General features: G+C 36.5%; 1 protein-coding gene across 1 annotated transcript; it reads right to left on the reverse strand.

Annotated features, from left to right (window-relative positions):
- Positions 1-4,400: 4,400 nt before the first annotated feature.
- On the reverse strand, positions 4,401-8,534 carry LOC129257309 (5' exonuclease Apollo-like). Its single transcript, XM_064096969.1, has one exon. The coding sequence runs from the start codon at positions 8,532-8,534 to the stop codon at positions 6,672-6,674; it is 1,863 nt and encodes a 620-aa protein (XP_063953039.1). The 3' UTR covers positions 4,401-6,671.
- Positions 8,535-13,927: the final 5,393 nt, after the last annotated feature.

Consider the following 13,927-nt stretch of genomic DNA (forward strand, 5'->3'; position numbering starts at 1 on the left):
GGAATTCAACAACCCTGACCGCGATTTCAATGCGCGCGGTCAGTCAAAACGTTGTATCGCTTTTCACGTGCAAAGTCAATGCAGTGCAGGTGGCCAATACGACAGTTTGGCTGACCGCGCGCATTGAAATCGCGGTCAGTCAAAACGTCGTATCGCTCTGTTGCGGGACACGTTTCCATTGGGATTTTCGCATTTTATTTAAAAAATGTATGGCATCGCCGTGAAAATCCTGTCATATCTCAGAAAATAAAATAAATTGCTGCCTAGAAATTTAGTTATGAATAGAATAGGACTTGTACTTTAATTTTCTGCAAAAATCTCAAAATCGATTTTTTGACCAAAATTGACTGATACGACAGTTCAGATGACCGCCGACGATATAATACATTCAGAGGAAACAGACTGTTTATGAATAGGTATGTAAACCTATTCTTTTTTTAAGACAGCTGTACATGTACACAAAAACCTAGCATAATATTATGTGCCTTGTTTTGAAAAGCAATACTTAAACTGACAATTATAGGCATGTAATGTACGGGCCTACACCCTAATATTTGGAAGGACAGTTTCAGCTCTAAGATCTTACATCTGAACAACAATCCTTGGCAATGCATTTTTGTCATTAATTTCCACAACATTGATTTCTTGTAATGCTTTGTTAGATACGTGTAGTGCCTTTATTTTGAAAATGGACAAATCATCCAAGTACTCCTTGTTTATTAAAGGGTGTTTGTCAATTTTTAACTCAAGAGGCAAGATTAGTGCACAGCCTTAGGCTTAAATTAAAGTCAAAATTATGATTAAGACCGATCATGTCGGTTGCAAGATCAATAGTGTGACTTTAGTGCTATACATGCAGCTACATTATTGGTTTTGGTTTTTTGTCTCACCTGTATAGCAGAGTGAGACTATAGGCGCCGCTTTTCTGATGGCGGCGGCGTCAACACCAAATCTTAACCGAAGGTTAAGTTTTTGAAATGACAGCATAACTTAGAAAGTATATGGACCTAGTTCATGAAACTTGGCCATAAGGTTAATCAAGTATTACTGAACATCCTGCCTGAGTTTCAGGTCACATGACCAATGTCAAAGGTCATTTAGGGTCAATGAGCTTAGACCATGTTGGGGGAATCAACATCAAAATCTTAACCTAAGGTTACGTTTTTTAAATGAAAGCATAACTTAGAAAGTATATGGACCTAGTTCATGAAACTTGGCCATAAGGTTAATCAAATATTACTGAACATCCTGCTTGAGTTTCACGACACATGACCAAGGTCAAAGGTCATTTGGGGTCAATGAACTTTAGCCAAATTGGGGGTATCTGTTGAATTACCATCATAACTTTGAAAGATTATGGATCTCATTAATGACACTTGGACATAAGAGTAATCAAGTATCACTGAACATCCTGCCCGAGTTTCAGGTCACATGACCAAGGTCAAAGGTCATTTAAGGTCAATGAGCTTAGACCATATTGGGGGAATCAACATCAAAATTAACCTAAGGTTAAGTTTTTGAAATGACAGCATAACTTAGAAAGTATATGGACCTAGTTCATGAAACTTGGCCATAAGAGTAATCAAGTATCACTGAACATCCTGTGCGCATTTCAGGTCACATGACAAAGGTCAATGAACTTTGGCCATACTGGGGGTATCTGTTGAATTACCATCATAACTTTGAAAGATTATGGATCTGATTCATGAAACTTGGACATTAAAGTAATCAAGTATCACTGATCATCCTGTGCGAGTTTCAGGTCACATGATCAAGGTCAAAGGTCAATGAACTGGCCAAGTTGGGGGCATTTGTTGAATTACCATCATAACTTTGAAAGTTTATTGGTCTAGTTCATAAAACGTGGACATAAGAGTAATCAAGTATCACTGAACATCCTGTACGAATTTCAGGTCAAAGGTCAATGAACTTTGGCCATGTTGGGGGGGGGTATCTGTTGAATTACCATAACTTTGAGTTTATGGATCTGATTTATGAAACTTGGACACAAGAGTAATGAAGTATCTTTGAACATTTCGTCTGAGTTTCAGGTCACATACCAAAGTCAAAGGTCATTTAAGGTCATTGAACCTTGGCCATTTTAGAGGTAATTATTAGATTGCTGTCATAACTTTCAAAGTTTATATAGTGTATAAAATGTGGATATAGGGGTAATAAAGTTTCACTGACAAGTTTTAGTTCACATGATCAAGGTGAAATGTCAATGAACGTAGCATTGTATCATGATTGCTTTTTGGTGAATAATTATTTTATAGTAGTTTTCATAGTCAGCACTGCTGCTATATTGAATCACGTGATGCAGGTGAGACCGCCAGAGGCATTCCATTTTTTTTTTTCATGTACTGTTGGAAGTATAATTATGTGTACAGGTTAATTAGCACTACAATACTTGCCTAAACCAACAACCATGTTATTCATTAGGAGAGTTCACATGCTTCGAACAATTCTGATATACAAAATGTGTACGATAATGGACTTCTAAAACTTATTCAGTTTACACACATACATGTACTGTACATGTAGATCTGATAAATAGTACAGTTCTTTTTGACAAAAATTTATATGGTGACAGGAAGAAATTCCAAGTGTTGCTATTACTAGTAAAGAAAATTGGAGAAACTAAAGCTCAAAGCTCATTCACCTAATGGGTCTGTTGGGCACCATTTCATGATGGATATTAGCATGGTACAAATTGTCTGGTAATTCCAGTGAAATCTTTAGTATTCATTAACTGAGAAAGCACTTATCACTGACCGTAACCATAGTAACACAGGTAATGTCAGATCGGAGTGGGGGCAAGACCTTGTATTGAAAATATTCTTAGCTTTTTATTATTAAAGGTCAAGTCCACCCCAGGAAAATGTTGATTTGAATAAATAGAGAAAAATCAAACCAGCATATTGCTAAAAATTTCATCAAAATCGGATGTACAGTAAGAAAGTTAAGACATTTTAAAGTTTCGCTTATTTTTCACAAAACAGTGATATGCACAACTCAGTGACATGCAAATGTGTCAGTTGATGATGTTCATCACTCACTATTTCTTTCGTTTTTTATTGTTTGAATTACACATTATTTCATTTTTGTACAGATATAACTAGAAGGACCAACTTGACTGAACTATACAGTGCGTCCCAGAAAAAACGAAACCGAGATTTATCGATGATTTATCATAACTTAATCACAAATACAATAGACAAGTGACCTACCATTGTAAAGCTTAGAATCTCCTCTTTCATCTGAAACTACTTACATTTCTCATTCACGCATGAGTGAGCAAAAACAATTTGAAGAGGGGATACCAAAAAGTCACTTGGCGGGCTGTATCTGGGTTTCAAACAGAAAACCACATTTTTAGAAAGTTCAATATCTGCTCTTTAATTTGATACCTCAATGAAAATGGTCAAGAAATAATAAAGTTCTGGTTATTTGAAATAAGGCTTGAATTTCAATAATTACATAAAATGATTAGGTTTTACAGGCTAGCGTTCCGAGTCACTCGACACTCCGTTTTGTTGACGATTAGCCATGCATTTAGTCTTTTGTTAACCGTGCGATAGCTTCTGTGGGAAACCGGTGAAAACATGTTTATTTAATGAAATTATGGAAATACAAGCATTGTTTCGAGGGGACAGAACTTTTTTACCTCTTGACCATTTTCTGTGATTAAGGTATCAAATAAAAGAGCAGATATTGAACTTTTTAGGCATGTGATTTTCTTTTTGAAATTCAGATACCCCCCCCCCGCCAAATGAGTTTTTGGTATCCTTTCTTCAAATTGTTTTTGCTTACTCACGCGTGAATTAAAAATTATTTCAGTAATTTCAGATGAAAGAGGAGATTCTAAGCTTTACAATGGTAGGTCACTTGTCTATTGTATTTGTGATTAAGTTATGATAAATCATCGATAAATCTCGGTTTCGTTTTTTCTGGGACGCACTGATAAACAATGCTAATTCCACATGTCCAGGGAGGAACCATTGTTGTTTGACTTGACAATGAGATAATTAGAATATTTCATTTAATAAAATACAAAGGGAATAGTGAGTGGATGACGTCATTAGTCTCCTCATTTGCATACCAGCCAGTATGTGCATATAACTGTTTTGTGAAAATAAGCGAAACTTTAAAATGTCATAACTTTTTTTATTTCACAGCCGATTTTGATGAAATTTTCAGTGTTTTGCTTGTTGGATTTTTCTCTTTTTATTCGAATCAACTTTTTGTTGGGGTGGACTTGTCCCTTAAGTCACATAAGAAATTACCAAGATTATGGTGCTCAGAGAGTAAAGTAATCACCACATGAAACTTCTATTTTTTCATACCCAATATGATATGAAGATTAATTTTACTCATAGAGAAATAACAGGCTTCTGCACAAATTGTTTCCAATAAGCCTCAGTTTTAATGGTTCATATCAAATGCAAAAGGAATAACTTAGTAAAAGTGTTTAGGTTGAGATGAGGGCATTTTAAATACAAAATAAAACATTACCTGTGATAATATATGCTTAGGAAATAAAATTTATTGAGAAAATATATTTAATTAAAGACGTATCATCGATGCAACAAATATACTGTGTACACGTTTCTTATTTATCTTGTCTCTGTAAACAAATGCAGCTTTACAAATTGGACAAACAACTTAAAAACTGCTGCTCTGGTTCCCCAATTTCAACAAAGAGCTCCCAGCTGTTCATTTGATGGACAATGCAATACATTAAAGGGATGGTCCAGGCTGGATATATTTATATTTCAATAGAGTAAAATTCACAAAGCAAAATGCTGAAAATTTGATTTTAAATTTTTGCATTATTCTGGTGAAACATTTCTAACCATATCTTTATGAATATTCATTAGTTGGGCTGATGATATCATATCCCCACTTGTTCTTTTGTATTTATTTTGAATTTTTCTACCAAGAACTAGAACAATTGGATTGACAACTGATAAAGTGCATTAGTTATTTATTGCCGCAACTTATTTCATCATAATGGAGACACATCATTTACACTTGTATGAGAAAAGGAATCAATTATGATTTCATGTAATAGCATGAGAAAAAGGAAAGTGGGGATATGACATCATCAGCCCACCTAATGAATATTCATGACGATGTGCATATACATGTAACTGTTTTCACAAAATATTGATAAACTTTAGAATTCAACAACTTGGTTATTTGTTGTCCGATTTTGATGAAATTTTCAGCATTTTGCTCTGTGAAATTTACTCTATTTATTCAGATACAAATATTTTCAGCCCGGACCATCCCTTTAACTCTGTTCTTGAATCTGTCATGCATCACAAAGCAAAAACTACCTATTTTTTAGGACCGGCCACACAGAAACGTTAGCACTTACAGAGAACAGATACCCTGTTACAACCTCTAATGACGCAGCGATACCTAATGTAACAACAATACACCTTTTTTTTTACATCTTGGATTGATGTTTGACATCACAATCAGGAAAGTGTGACTGGGCTTACTGTTAGTGCTCTGTTAGACTAACAATGTTTCTGTATGGTCGGTACAGGTACCACAATGACTGTTGTGACATTTCCCTCTGATGCATGTACATGTACATGTATCAAGATTGAAGGTGTTCCTTCAAACGGTTAGTCAGTTAATACATTTCAATGTAAAAAAAGTTGACATAAATGTATAATTTTTTTCATCATATAATAAAATTTGCTCTGGCAACAAAAGCTGCCATGGAGAGGAAAAAATTGTGCACATTATTGTAAAGCTAAACATAAAAAAGCCTTCTTTCTAACCTCTACCAACAGATACATGTAACCTTATCCCTAGAACCATAATTACAAGTTTTACAACACTTTACTCAGGAGCAGAGGTCTTGTCTGGCATGGTAACCAATATCAACCGACTAAACTTTGTAGTGAAAAGGCATTTGAAAAAATCAATTATTTGAATGTTCATTTGTAGGCCTGAATCAGAATTTCTGGAACACAGAAGTCTGTCCAATGCGATCACAATCCAGTTACGTTTCCCCATTCTGGAGTTGAAACAAGTGACAGTAGCACAATAGACGGGTCCACAAGAAGTAGTTTCTTTCAGCATATTATGGCAGTCTGCCAGCTACTTTAAAGGAGATACATGTATCTACCATTATTGACTTTTAAAGAAAATCACAACAGGCAACATGCTAATATTACCAACTTTCAGTATCATTGATCAAGATTCAGAACTCAATGTTGTTGGGAACATCCATGGCTTTTTGATTTTGTTAAATGGGCTCAATTTAGCAATACCTACATGTACCTATTGAATCTGCTTTACATGTACTTATGTGAATTATAATGCAAAATAATATAGCAAAGTAGACCCAAGGACTGCTGCCAAAAAGGCCTCATTTTACAAGAGAAAAATTGCATTAAGGTATTGCACTATTCTCAAATGAATTACTTTTGAAATTCTGAATACCACATTTAATGACTGATAATCTGATTACATGTTCCATCAATATCTCTAATCACTCTGGATCATATTCCAACACAGGAAAGAGTTGTGTGTGTGGTTTTTTTTTTGGTGTATTTGTGGGGGGCTTTTGAATAACTCAAATATTAAAATAGCATTCTCAGGCCCAAGTCTGGTCACCATTTCACAAAGATATACAATGTTTATTATAATCATCTAGATGTAATGCTACCCAACTTCACTCTCTTGTAAAAATTTTGAATAGCAGAATAACAGTTTACATCTTTTCTAGATCTCCGGTCTACTGGCATAATACTTGGTGCTTGCTTATCTTCATGAAGACTGACAGTTTCTGCACTTGTGGATGCACATGGTTCATCTGCTACAATACTAAAGTTAGTTCTTGCACTTTTGTAAGGGTCACAAATTGATCTATTTGTCGTACACTTGGAGTTACTGTTGCTTGGCGATTTATCCAGGCTCTTTTTGGAGGTCAGATGTACCTTTGATTCTTTGAAAACTAGATACTTGCAAAGACATGACTTTCCAGACTGAGAATGTTTGCAAACATGGTGTAAAGTCTTTTTCCTAGAAGATTGCTTTATCCACTTAGGTTTGCTGTAGAATGTTCCAGTACAAACCTGCAACATTCTAGATGGTTCTTTTGCTTCATTATCCTGAATGTCCTGATCAGATTCCTCATCATTGTTCTGTAAAGCCTCTGTAGCCTGTATAGATAGTTTGTCCTTCAATCTGTCAAGCTTTTCAAATCCATATGCAGTTTTAGAGTTAGGTTTCATATCCCAAATAGACTTTGTGGTGTCATCCTCATTGTTTTCTGGAGTTTCATCAAAATCTATTTCCACAAGATCGTTGTCAGAATTAGTTTCATGTATGCCATTTCCATTCGTGTTTTCTTTACATTCACTCTCATCATCACTTGTATCTTCAAAGACAACACCTTTGGCAATCTTTGAAGCACACTTCTTGTCAGTTTCCGACCGTCTTTTTCTAAGAATGGGTCTTTCCACTTCTGAAAGGTGGGAGTTCATGTATGTTTGTACAGATGATGGGATACTGACTGGAGTGGGAGGGTTTGGATCTAGATATTGATTGAAGTTACCCATGTTAGCAATAACTGCTTCAGATGCTTTAGATGGTGGTGGTTGTACAATGGGAATTACCTTTTTGGGTCTCACACATCTCACAAACTGAATAAGCTCATTGTATGAAGAATGGCTAGAATATGGAATGATGAATACACTGGGATGATTCGCAATGCTACTTTTCCGTTGAGATCTAAAGATAGCTGATGGGATAATAACTATGGTTGGAAACTCATTATTCCACTGTTCTACCCTACTGATGGTTATAGTGTGTACTGGTACCACCCTGATCCTTTCCTCAGATGTTGTGAACACATCTTTGCAGTCCAGTAGTTCAATAACTGACATTCGTTCAGGGGTCACTTGAATCTTCTCCCCATAGAACTCTGCAATATCGACCAAGAGGTCTTCTTTTCCAAGCTGGTGCATACCAAGTACAACATTTGTGTAGGGGTACTCAGCTAAAACTTCCATGATCTTTACCTTGCAATCATCTTCCCCTGGAAAGTCATTATTGGGACTGTTGTAGGTGTTGTCAAGGTACAATCTATCCACTGGACGATTCAGCCCGAGGAGAGTGTTGGGAAACATACATGGATGGTAGCGGAAATCACCTGTGTAAAGGAAACGTCCAAAGTAACCTTCAAACAGGAACATGGTTGAACCTGGACAGTGATTTGCATCAATAAGAGTAACGGTCATGGTTTCCTTTCCACTCTCATCTAGAGGAATGATGTGTCTGCTTCCTACTGATAGAGATTTGATGAGTGATTGCTTCACCTCACACTTTGCAACTACAACCTTTCCTGTAACCTCTGAGCAGTAGATTGGGTAACGCCATGTTGAAGATAGACCGCTGGTGTGGTCTGAATGGGCATGGGACAAGAAGAACACTTTGCTACATGGAGACTTCTGACATCGCCAATAGTCAACTGCTATCGGAGTACCTGTAATAACAGTACCGTTCATTGCTGAAAAGAGGAAATAAAGAGGAATGCATATTACTCTCATGAATCAGAACAAGTGCCCACTCATTGATCTTGGGCAGGGCTCTCACCTAGAAAGCCCTATCATTGGCTTACAGGTGACACTTTGCTTTTTGAGATGAACATACCAGGGAAACCCTCTAACCTACAAGTACAAGCACATATACTGTGTTATGATGTATTTCTGTCGGGTGTCCAGTCTTCAGGCACATTTAAAAAATAAATATCACAGAATCATGATAAAATCTAATCACAGAATATCTTATTTCATACAAATCCTAGCTACATGTACTACATTGACGGCAAGGATGCAGACTTAGTTTTAAACTTTTATTGATGAAAATGTGAAGTACATGTAGGTCAAGAGGTTTCAACATTATTGCGAGTTGCAACTGTAAAATTCTATGCCGATCGACAAGTGCGCGCTGAGCTGAAAAACAGCCCTGAAAAAAGTGCAACCCTACACAAGTATTTCGCGCAAAATTTTTTGAGATTTGAACATACAAGCACAAAAGGTGAGATGTTTATATCATATGGACGAAAAAAATGCTATAAAATTGGTCAGTAACTTATTTACTTGCATTTTTTAAATGATACATGTATCTGCCTGACAAAGGTGATTTCCTGTTGCTTTTTCAGAATTTCAGATTTTGTTTGGAATGGGCACTAAAGCTAAAGGTGTACAGCAATATGTCAATATTTTCATGAATACTGATCTCATACAAAAGAAATTTATGATATAATTATGGCCCCTTTTCATGTTGATGATGTCAGATTTTCCCGGGGGGGGGGGGGGGGGGGAATTCCATTGACGAGTGGATACCATGCGCAACCATGGGGTCTTGAAAAGCACCCTAAACAATTATTTTCCATATTCTGAAAATGCACCCCTTAACAAGTATTGGCGTATGAAACCCTACCCTCAACAAGTATTTGAAACAAAACGACACTCTTGGCAAGTATTCCCTGAATTGAACCCCTAAACAAGTACAGCGATATTTAAATTGTTATGTCACTGATATCTGTTGTCAGTTTTACCTTTACCTACATCATTGGGTTAAGTACGGCCCCACCTCCCACACCATGTGCAAATCGTACTCTAAACACGTACATGTAGTGTTGACTGTTGGGGTATAAAGTACATCCTCAAAATATTTTAGTCCTTTTTATACCCTCACAGATTTGACCCTGAACACCTAGCTTTCCAAGCGAAATATATAACCCTTTTTTCACTATTCTAGTGTTTTTGACACCCTTATTCCGTTACGTACGTAACTCCCTATCTTGATAAAGACATCCTTTTTACATGATTTTTTGGTCGCTCATGATATCCACTCGTCAATGTAAGTGGTCCCCCGGGCAGATTTTCATGATATTTAATCATTTTTTAGATAAATGACCAAGCGCGAAAAGTTTGGACATAGAGCTGCATAATGAGAGATAAAAAAAATCCTGTAGACGCCTTTTATTTCAAATGAACTTTTCAATATATATGCCTACATGTATATATATGTGGGTTATCCATGAAGTTGGGCCACAAATTGTGACATTTTAGCATAACTCAGTACTATAGGGGAGATCGGGGTTAGTTGAAACATTTTTGAAAAAAATGGCTGTAAAATCCAAATAGATTTTATTCCAGAAACAATCAATATATCAGCTTGAAGCATATCTTATAAGGGCTTCAAATGTACCCCATAAATTTTTTAACTCTATTATGGTTACTGAAAAAAAATCCACCTTGAACAAGACCATCGCAAACGTTCTAACTTACCCCAATACGGGGTAAGTTTGAACATGGTATGGGGTAAGTTGGAACACTGCATGGTCAATTAAGAATTATACTAAAACTACTTAAAACTGTAATATTACATGGTTTTAGCCTGTTTGCTTAATTTTTTCAAGTTCAAAATATTTAAAGTGTGGATTTGTTGAACTTTGTTTTCTATTATACAGCCACTCAAGCAAGCAGACTGTAGTAGAATTCCGCATATTTTGGTGCGTTTGATTTTACATGCAGTTATACTATCAGCAATTTTATGCACTTCTGCATCAAATTTACAAGACAAAAATTAATAGTTTATATTTTTTTCATTAATTATGCAAATAAGCATATGAAATTGACCTAAATTTGCTTTTTTTGGTATGTTTTTGCCTTTAACTCTATTTATTAAGCACAGGCATCGCAAATTTGGTCTCAAATGATGCGAAAGACTTGAAAGTAAAAAGTTAGCGAGCAGTGTAGTAAAAAAAAATCGCGCGACGGCGTAGTGACAAAATTTCTCGAGGGGGAGGGGGCTCAAATTGACCCCCCCCCCCCAGTTTGATAAGGGTTAATATTGCATTAGGGGCCTAAGTGGGCTTTAAATGCACACTCAGACCTAACTGATAAACAAAACAAGCATGGTATACAATACATGTTCAGAAGAGTGTGAAATACTTTATATGTTTTTTCTCATATCCAATGTTTTTATTCATAATTATGTTTGGGGTAAGTTGGAACATGTTCCAAATAGCCCCTTCAATTTTGTTCCAACTAATCCCGGAGGCCCATTTGACGTTTATAAGCTTACAGCACAATAAAGGGACTTCACCATGGCATATCGATAACCTCATTTTGTAGCTTGGTACAAGTGTCTATTATACCCCCAAACTGGCCAACTTGATCTATAAACTTCTCTGAGATAAAAAAAAACATTTCTGAAAGAGAAAAAAATTACTCAGAAGGTCAACAACAAAAATTCCTTTCCAACTTCACCAGGCTTGTTGCACATGTGTTGTCTGTAATATGGTGGATGGCTGTTGATAATGACAATAAATTGAGGGCAGTATTGCAGAAATTTATTTTAAAGATGTTTAAGAAAATAACAATGTTTCAACTTACCCCGCGTTCCAACTAACCCCTGTCTCCCCTATATACTATATATTCATTGTTTGTAGTAGGAGTGGGCTATACATGGGTCAAAAATACCTCTTTTGTCATTTTAATGTGGCAACAGTTTTTTTCTATTCCTTTTAATGTATCTCAACATAAAACGACAATATTTTTTGTCTTGGGTCCGAGAAAAAAGTGTGCCGGGCCAAAATCCAAAATGGCCGCCAACGCCCCCCCCCCCCAAACAGATTTTTGGCCACAACTTCTTTATTTGGTGGTGTTCTTATCTGGTTTTGGTGTCTATTCACATGTTTTTGGGGGCAAGCAATTTGTTTTTCCTAACATTATTACTTTTGAACCATTATTTGTAGAGTTATAAGGCAATTTTACCTAAATTTACAAATTATTAGAACCTTTTTCCAGCCAAAAGTTAGTTTTCATTGTCTTGTGGTTCTTGGATATTAGACAATGCGAGTTCAACAATAGCAAGCGGTTTCATGTAGATATTGCCTTTATTCCTCTACTTATGGTTTCATGGATATTTGAGAAATATTTTATTAAATAAAGAACTGTTATTTATCCATAAAGGCTATAGTATACAATGTACTGTACATACTGCACTGCATACATGTGTGTCCATGCATTGACCACCGAGACATATACATGTAACAAGGTCTGTTTATAAATTATAGTGTCATAGAAATGAGCTATTAGGTTAAGAATTAGATACCTAAGAAATTGAAGATATGTTTTGTCTCAGAAATTGAGGACATGTTTTGTCAAATATGCTTATTCAGGGGGCGGAGAGAGATAAATATCATTAACAATGGACTGTAGTCAACCTGACATTACGGCATTTATACTGAACTTGTAGTTGTAGCTATTCTGGGCCCTGTTACATAACAGTTACCATCATGGTAACTTTGCCATACAATGGTAACTTGCATGGAATCCTTGATTCTGATTGGCTGTTGATCAGCATTACCATGGTAGTTATCTGACCCCATATTTATACACACCACAACCAGTTAAAAAATCCTACAAATGAAGAAGATATGGCTAAAAATGTGATGTACGTATAAGATATATGGATATGTGATATTTATGTGCAATTGATGTTACATCGGGTTACATCAGCTGACAAGCAATCAAATTCACAATTCATAATCTAATTCTAAACCTCAGAAGCTCATTTCTCTGACACTATAGATACACAGGCCTTAGCTTGTTATATATCATGGTGGTCAATGCAGGGATATATGTACCTTTGGGCGAAGTTCGTGCAGGCTCTACTCCACTTCACTACCGCTACACTACGCTCCACCTACCCGGTGGAGCGTAGTGTAGCGGCAGTGAAGTGGAGTGGAGCCTGCACGAACTTCGCCCGAGGTAGGATATATGCAGTGTAGTATGTACAGTACATTGTGTACCGTATAGCCCCTATGGATAAATTACATTTTCTTTTATTTGATAAGATATATTACGCAAATATCCATCAACCCCAATTTATATTCTGAATAAAACTTAAAACTTCTCAAAGCAGTGCTCTATACAAACTACAAAGGCTTCGTGGAGAGTAAGCCTACGTCAGTAAATGACTTTTACTCTCCAGAAGCCTCCAGGCTAAGAAGACCCTAGGCTAAGGCCCATATTCTGAAGTCAGGTTTAACTTAGACCATGGTCTAACTCTGTGCTAAAATTATGGGAAGCCAAAAGTGTCAAAATTTTTATTGTATGTTTCTTATGTTTAATTACCTCGAGCGAAGTTCCGCTGCCGATTTCAAAACATCGCATGCGCGCGCGAGGGTCCGAGCTCGGGCCCGACACGTACCTCGCGCATATCGCATGCGATAAGGCAGCGAATTATTTATATGTGTGAGGAACTTCATGTTGGCTCTAAATCACCAATTTTGAGACTGATAGAAGCATGGAAAAGAAATGAAACTTGGTGTAAAGTAAGAATATTAGTTTTAATTGTTTTTAAAGATCGTGATGTTGCATGAATTTAATATTTTCCTTCCATAAAATCCCACCTTTGTCACTCAGAATATCAGAAAGAGTTCACGGTCTCGAAGTTTGGGTAGGTGGAGCGGTAGTGAAGTGGAGCCTGCACAAACTTCGCTCGAGGTAATGTTTAATGTGCTCTTTCCTGATTCATTGATGGTGAAGACAATCATCTTTTTATACTTCCCAGTGGCGGATCCAGGAGGGGGGGGGGCACTGGGGGTGCGCGCCCCCCCTAATAAAAGTAAAAGAAAGAAAAGGTGCAGCTTGAAAAAATAAATATAAAGGAAAGAAAAGAAAAGGCACCGCTTAAAAAAATTATACACTGATATAATATTAGCAACAGTAAAGGAAAGACTATCCCCCAGCAAAGCACAATCATATCATCTTCCTTATCTTTTCTTTTAACTACCCTTTTCCCAACAACTTCGCCGGTTGAAAATAATCAGCAGTGCGCTGCCTGCATATAACTGGCGCCAATCAAGAATAATCAGCGC

Source organism: Lytechinus pictus, chromosome 3 (genome assembly GCF_037042905.1).
Source record: "Lytechinus pictus isolate F3 Inbred chromosome 3, Lp3.0, whole genome shotgun sequence".
In the NCBI taxonomy this organism is placed as follows: Eukaryota; Metazoa; Echinodermata; class Echinoidea; order Temnopleuroida; family Toxopneustidae; genus Lytechinus; species Lytechinus pictus.

What these genes read in the sequence shown, in the direction of transcription:
- LOC129257309 (XM_064096969.1), bottom strand. Translation starts at nt 8,534, where the DNA reads ATGAACGGTACTGTTATTACAGGTACTCCGATAGCAGTTGACTATTGG.